Source organism: Mandrillus leucophaeus, unplaced genomic scaffold, assembly GCF_000951045.1.
Source record: "Mandrillus leucophaeus isolate KB7577 unplaced genomic scaffold, Mleu.le_1.0 Scaffold293, whole genome shotgun sequence".
NCBI classification, from domain to species: domain Eukaryota; kingdom Metazoa; phylum Chordata; class Mammalia; order Primates; family Cercopithecidae; genus Mandrillus; species Mandrillus leucophaeus.
Genome location: NW_012103065.1, coordinates 2,766,824 through 2,774,552, shown reverse-complemented (window position 1 = coordinate 2,774,552; position 7,729 = coordinate 2,766,824). Strand labels below are relative to the sequence as shown.

At 33.6% G+C, this 7,729-nt stretch overlaps 1 protein-coding gene across 1 annotated transcript in view; it reads left to right on the top strand.

Annotated features, from left to right (window-relative positions):
• The window catches only part of HGF (hepatocyte growth factor (hepapoietin A; scatter factor)), a 70,233-nt gene that overhangs the window by 60,117 nt on the left and 2,387 nt on the right, over positions 1 to 7,729 (top strand). The window contains exons 14-18 of the mRNA XM_011986105.1: positions 1,629 to 1,725; positions 4,515 to 4,589; positions 5,464 to 5,604; positions 6,129 to 6,235; positions 6,328 to 6,473. Coding sequence (XP_011841495.1) covers positions 1,629 to 1,725; positions 4,515 to 4,589; positions 5,464 to 5,604; positions 6,129 to 6,235; positions 6,328 to 6,473 — 566 coding nt within the window. The remainder of the gene's footprint in view (positions 1 to 1,628; positions 1,726 to 4,514; positions 4,590 to 5,463; positions 5,605 to 6,128; positions 6,236 to 6,327; positions 6,474 to 7,729) is intronic.

The following is a 7,729-nucleotide window of genomic DNA, read 5'->3' as shown; positions in this document are numbered from 1 at the left end:
GGTTTGGGACCAGCCTGGCCAATATGGTGAAATCCCATCTCTATTCAAAATACAAAAAGTAGTTGGGTGTGGTAGTGTGTGCCTGTGGTCCCAGCTACTTGGGAGACTGAGTCAGGAGAATCGCTTGAACCTGAGAAGGGAAGGTTGCAGTGAGCTGAGATAGCGCCACTGGACTCCAGCCTGGGTGAGAGAATGAGACTCTGTCTCAAACAAAACAAAACAAAACAAACAAACAAAAAAGAATTTTAGTAAATTATTGAATTTATTGATACTTGGATTTTAATATATATTTGGTTTTATATAACAGATATATGCATGTATGAATTATGTATTTATCTATACATTTATTTTTACAGGTGAAGGTGATACCACACCTACAATAGTCAATTTAGACCGTAAGTAATCTTTCACAATGTGAAGTATATTCTGAGTCTCTCTCTGAGTGTCAGAAATGTCATTATTTCTTTCAAAGAAAATTATCTATATTAGCTTTCATTATAAAAAGTTAATCTATTTATTTTTACTTTTTAAAATATATTTTTCTATGCGTACGTGTAAAGGAGTTTCAAAGGCAACTGCATACTGAATATGAAAATTCAATTCTCTTTCAAAAAATCTATAAGATGGTATATGTGATTTTGAAAAGAGTGTTTATATTTATTTCTAATTTGGGGCACAATGTATATAACGGAACACCTTTATATATACTATGCTTTAATAAAATTAGGATGCTGAAATCAGGAAGAATGAAACCCGAAAGTTGGAAAGTTATTCAGTGCCTCTCTTCTACTCTGTTTGTAAACTTCTCTGCAGGCCCTACAGTCCAGTGGGCACAAGATGACACAATCTGAGATATTCAGTTAATCCTCAGTTTAAGAATCTGTTGGCGGCCACTTGTATTTTATTTTCACATATCTCTTGAGCTGAAGGAAGTTACTCAAGTGTTTTTGATTTAAAATACCACCTGCTGTGCCCCAGGCTCAGGAAGCAAATGGAAATCTATTCTAGACCATGGGGAGAAGTAGAGAGGATAAGGCGAGGAGCACAGAGGAGGGTCAGGAAAACATTTACTCCAATGAATTTTGTATTATGTCTTTGGACATAAGGATTTGAATATAATAATTATATCATTTGGATATGATTTCAATAAATCAAATGTCAGTAAGACATATCGAATAAATCTACAATCTAACTGTACAAATTCAGAAGTAATATCCAAGTAAAGCTCGGTTTTGTTTTTTTCCCTGAAGCTATTGATTTCTACTGACCTTTAGAAATAATCGTTGTAAATAACTTTGGTTTATTTTATGTTGAAGGTGGTGAGGGATTAGATCTGAGGAGCTCGGTGTTAGTGGATTGTGAGCAAAGCCACTGTCACTATCATGGCAATCCTGTCTGCTTTGAGTTGATGTGTTTTTCTGAGTTACTCAGCTTCTTAGATGAGGATGGCATGTGTTAAGGGCTTAATATAATGCTGTGATCATATAAAACTACTCTTTCTCCAAACTGTTCTTTGGACACAATAAGAATAGTTACATTTATCTAATTATCATTGCATTTAAGAAAACTAAGAGGCACTGATTGTTTCAAATTCCTATTTTAAAATGTTATGTTTGATCCTGTTTTAGATCCTGTAATATCTTGCGCCAAAACGAAACAACTGCGAGTTGTAAATGGGATTCCAACACGAACAAATGTAGGATGGATGGTTAGTTTGAGATACAGGTAATTATTAATAGATGCAAATCATGCATATCCAGAATATGTGCAAGAGTCATATTCCCCAAAATATGGACATGTGGTCGTGAAGGTTGTAGCCTCTACGGGGCACCTGGGTGAGGCAGTAAAAGAGGAGCCTGATCACATTCTGCTTGCCAAACTGTAAGCTCTGGACTGCAATCTGTGCCTCCAGAGGTAGTGCCTTTTTAAATCTTCACAAAGGTCCCATATGTGTTGGCATTGTCCCTGATTCCAAGGGACACTTTGGTTCTGATTAAGCAAAATATTATTGAAGCCCTATTATTATCATAGTAGTTATTATACTTGTTATTAAATTTCCAATCTAGGATATTATGGGTTTATTTTCTAATATGTTTAAGCATGATCATGTCAAAACATTTATTTTTGTTTTTAATTTCTGACTTTTTCCTTGTCAATCAAAAGAAAAGTGGCGATTTTAAATTCTAGAGCATTTTATCATTACAAAAAGGCCAATAGTTAAATAGTCGTGATATTACAATAATCAGTGGGGATACAAAATTCTTGACATATCTATTTCTCAATGCTCTTAAGAATCAATGATATGTTCTACATAAAATCACTTTGCAAATCATATTGTTAGAGAAAATTAAGCTTAATAATTATGTCATAAGAATTAAAGATTGAAAATATTAGTTAACTTAAAATCTGATCTTAGAACTTTCATATACTACATATATTATTCTGTATGTTAATCGGAATGCTAAAATATTTATGTTTTGGCTATCTCTATCAGAACCTCGCCATGCAACACACCCCAAGGTACATCTGAATTTGAGCACATTGTCTCTTGTTTTCTAGATACCTCACGTTTCTTCCTCCAAGCCTTTATTTTGTTGTTCCCACAGCACATGTGGCTTTCTTCCTCCGTGTTTTATGCCTGAAAATTCTTTCTCCTTCTTCAAATTTCAACCTAAATATCCTCTCTTTTAGAATACCCTCCTGTTCCCTCACCCCTAGCCTCCTAGAGTAGAGAAAAAGAAAGTATGTGTGTTACTATTATTAAATCACAGTGACATTAGAATAGAGACAACTTGAAACGTAAGTCCTTTTATGAATAAACTAATTATTGGAAAGCAAGAGTTTATATTATTTGATATATGTGACTTTAGATGACCATAATGTTGTAGGAGATGGCCTGAAGTTCTTTTTTGGTATACCCTTTTCTCAAGGAATGGCTCATCAGATTTTACAAATATTTATGCCAATAATTGTCGTATAGCTGTCCTAGGTGTGTAGTACTAAAACAGAATTGTGAAACTAACCAGAATATTAAAGCTGAGTGTGCAGTATGAGGATTTAGTAAAGACTCTAGAATTCTGTTGGAGTGTTTAATTTTCTTAATTATAGAAAATATTTCAAGAGGCCAAGTGTGGTGGCTCACACCTGTAATCCCAGCAGTTTGGGAGGCTGAGGCAGGTGTATCACTTGAGGTCAGGAGTTCGAGACAAGCCTGGACAACATGGTAAAACCCCATCTATACTAAAAATACAAAAATTAGCCAGGCATGGTGGCGGTGGCACATGCCTGTAATCCCAGCTACTGAGTGAGAGTCTGTCAAAAAAAAAAAGAAAAAAAAAAAGGAAGGAAGGAAAGAAGGAGAAATCTTTCAATAATCCACATTTGAGTTAATTGGTGATTCTTTGCTTTTCTTATAACCCCAGAGGATAAAAGAAGACATATATTAATACTTCTAAATTATTTTTTCTAGTAAGAGAATTCACAAGGATACTGCTTTGGTCATCTCCATTTTTGGAGAAGCAGGTGAAGCTATTTTTCCATCAGATTAGAGTACTGTAAATTTTTAGTTTTTTTCCTTTTTAAATCCAAGTTCTTAGCAACAACAGCTGCTTAGTTATTCTTCCAAAACTCATACCGAGAAGGATAGAAATTAAAAGTCAATATATATTCCTATCCTCCTGTGTGGTAAAGGCCATAAATAACTGCGGTCTCAGTCTGGGAATCTTCTAGTATTACCCTCTGAAGCACTGAACCTCTGTACTCTTTGGAAATGTAAATTGTGAAAAGTTGTACTTTTTCCATGTCTCTGCCAAAAAAGAATGGATTTACAGATTTTGGATATCATCAAATAAATGTACTAGCACTCATCACACTCTACAGATATTTTACAATTTCCTAAATGATTTGCCTCACAAAATTGTTTTACTTTAGAGATGAAATATTATATTCCTGATCTTATACTGGAGAAAGTAATTTATTCAGATTCGGTTATATTTTAAGTTAATATATCAAAACTACATAATGGTAGTAGAAGAAGGAAATAGTGCACAAATAAAATTGCTACCACTGGATGGTTTTCAGGGTTCAAATAGGAACTCAACTTTGCATTTTTAATAAGCAAACACTGAATTTAAAATAGGTTCACAGTTTTAAAAAATTATAATTATTCTATGTTTGTAGCACATACTTTCCTCACAAGGATAGATGCACATACACACGAATGTGTACGTTTGGGATGGCTATTGATGTGTAATAACTGAGTTCTTTAGACTACACAAAAGTAAAATTGATTTCATAAATTTGTAGTCACATTATGAAAAAAAGTTCTAATGCTACAATCACCAAATATCACCCTTCAGATAAAAGAACTTCTCATTTTATCCCAATTGGATTAATTTATATATTTTCTTCTGCAGTGCATTTATTTTTAACAAATGGAGCCACAGGCTTTGCATTAATTGGCAGTCACTCTTTCTGCACAGATGTTACTTGTTTCTCTTTCCTCTTGTTCACAGAAATAAACATATCTGCGGAGGATCATTGATAAAGGAAAGTTGGGTTCTTACTGCACGACAGTGTTTCCCTTCTCGGTAAAGTGTTTTTTAAACTAGTATTATTTTGAGCCTTTAAAATCTATATGTCTTCCACTTTGCTCTTAAGGTTATAATATGTATTCATTTTACAGAGATTCACCAGTGGGGTGAACAAATTATTTTATTTTTAGAATTTGGCTTACAAAACTTACTTTGACTTCACTGATATTTACAAGACACTACTTCAGTTCACCTCTTTTCACAATTAGCATTACTCTCAGTTGGGGAAAAATTTTGCTAGAATTATGTAAATATTTTATATCCCAACTTTCTACTTGTACCCTATATTTCTAGATATAATTCTTTTTTTTTTTTTTTTTCTAAATTATCAATAGGCTTTTTCCAATCCTCACTGCTTCTTTCTCCTGTAGAGTCAGCCTCAGGATCATCCTGGGCATAAATTTCAATGAAAATTGGCCTAAGGAAAAGATAAAGAGGCAGCATTCGTAAACTAACTTCCTGCTTCTCAGCAAGGTCACTTTGATTTTGTTTGTAGAAAACTTCAACACCTGTTACCAAACCAAATATATACACAGCTGATATAAACAAAACAAAATTTGCAGAAAAAATTTTAATTCATGTAAAGTGCTTTACCTGAGCATTTTTCACAAGTGACTTACTCTAGCAAGCATAAGCAAGTTTCTAAAATAGTCATTTAGAATCTCAGCAACTTAAAAGCCTCTTTCTGCTTACGTATGTTTGTAGTATTCAGAATCTCCCATAACAAATGTGTTGCTCTTTATTATACTATGAATCAAATTTTAAATTTAGGTTATGTGCCTTAATAGTCTAAAATAACAATAGATAGGAAAAATACTACAGAATTTGGAATTACTATGTTTTACATTTAAAGTTGTTTCCTTCAAAACAGAGACTTGAAAGATTATGAGGCTTGGCTTGGAATTCATGATGTCCATGGAAGAGGAGATGAGAAACGCAAACAGGTTCTCAATGTTTCCCAGCTGGTATATGGCCCTGAAGGATCAGATCTGATTTTAATGAAGCTTGCCAGGTTAGTTCCTTTAGAAGATTTTGTATTTTTCACCTGGACTAGAATTGTTGGAGCATTTTCTTCAGCTGTGTGGCAGTTGCTTCTCTCTCATGCAGATGCATTATAAACATATGTCACATGCTATATATATGTATATATGTGTGCCTGTGGGTCTCTCTGTGTGTATATAGAGAGAGGTATTCACAAAACTGTAAAAAATGAATAACTAACATTGGGTCAACAGTCTGATCAGTCTGTTTTAAAATAGAAACTTAGCAGTTATTTGATAACTTTCTAATGTACAATAATTCTTTTAAAAAATAGCATTGACCATTTGTTCTTAAATATTGGCAAATACATGACTCATTTCTTTACTACCTATTCCAAATTTCATCAATACATTTGGACATTCCCACTTCTTTTTTTTTTATAAAGAAACAGGACTTCTCTGTAAATGCCATATTAAACATGAACACTACATTTAATATGTTAATTTTGTGTTGAATCCAGTTGAGAGTATTTACCATTTTATTTTGTGTTTTCAGGCCTGCTGTCCTGGACGATTTTGTTAATACAATTGATTTACCTAATTATGGATGCACAATTCCTGAAAAGACCAGTTGCAGTGTTTATGGCTGGGGCTACACTGGATGTAAGCTAGTTTTCAAAAGATGAGGCCATATTTATTTTATTTTTGTTTCTTACTTTTCTCACCTTATTGTATGTTTTTTTGCATCAATCTAGTGATCAACTATGACGGTCTATTACGAGTGGCACATCTCTATATAATGGGAAATGAGAAATGCAGCCAGCATCACCGAGGGAAGGTGACTCTGAATGAGTCTGAAATATGTGCTGGGGCTGAGAAGATTGGATCAGGACCATGTGAGGTAAAAAGGAAGTTCTTTCATAAGGAGGATGTGATTAATAGCTTAGTGTTTCATGGGGGTTTTTTTGTTTATTTTTCTCAAATGAAAAATGTTGTATACCAACCTGTTCTAGGAGAGAGGAATTGGGAAAATTATCTCTGTAATATTCTGCATTTCTTTAACTAAACAGTGAGATAATCAATGTTTTATTAGCAGCAAACTATGATGACATTTGTCACTCAAAAATCAATAAGTGTGTAGAGCCGGAACTCCAAGGGAGAGCTATTCAAATGAGAAGTGTCCAAATCAGTTAAATCAATAGTCTGCATTTTTCTAATGTTTTTCTAAATGTATCTCATCTTCCCAAATTATCTCTAAATGAGCTCCACGAGTTCTATCATTTAGAGATGCCTGGCTTTAAACTTTAAAATCTCTTTTTGGGTAAGCTGGTCTCTCTTTTGCTCTCTCGCTCTGTGTATGTGTTTAAACATTCTGTTTTAAAAAGCCCAAAGGTCAAAGTTTGTGACTTTATGAGCTTGGACATTTCATTTGTAGGCAACTGTTATTTCGGCTTGGCAATGTTCCTATCCCTATTTTACATAGACAAGCTGTTAAGCTGTTAGTTTAATTAGCTTTTGAATGTGAGAGACATGTTCTCCAAGCTTCAGGGCTGTGGGATTGTGGAATGCTGTGTGTGGCAAAGGATGAAATGAGTTCAATGATAGTGAAATGTCCTTTGATATATAGGAAAATGCATGCTGTAAGTATGGAACATAAATATGTATTGAAATGCAAGTGCTATACACCTTGCTCTGAGATTTTATTTCTGAAAAGAAGAGAAAATGTTTACTGTTTACTAAGTTAGTTTTTAGAACTGCTTAAAAATGATATGGTTAGAAACAGATTACATGTTTATAACCAGTTTCAAATTTGTTGCCTTTCTAGTAAATCACGAACAATGAAACCGTTGTTCATTACAACAGGGGAAAATTTACTAGGAGAAAGAAATGACTATACTTTAAAAAGAAAAAGCAATAAGCATCCTGGAAACATAGAAGTTTCTAAGTAGACCCAACCTTACAGATCATCTAATTATTGTCATTACCAAAACCAATTTGACAACTGCTTTTGAAGAATAGCCTTTAATCTGGATTATCAACTATATATTCTTCATTTCCCTTCTTCAGCTTGATTTATTCATCTCTGTCTACTATATGTGTTGTTTTTAACCTTATTGATAAGACTTGACCTCAAATAGATTCTGCCACTTCTAAAAA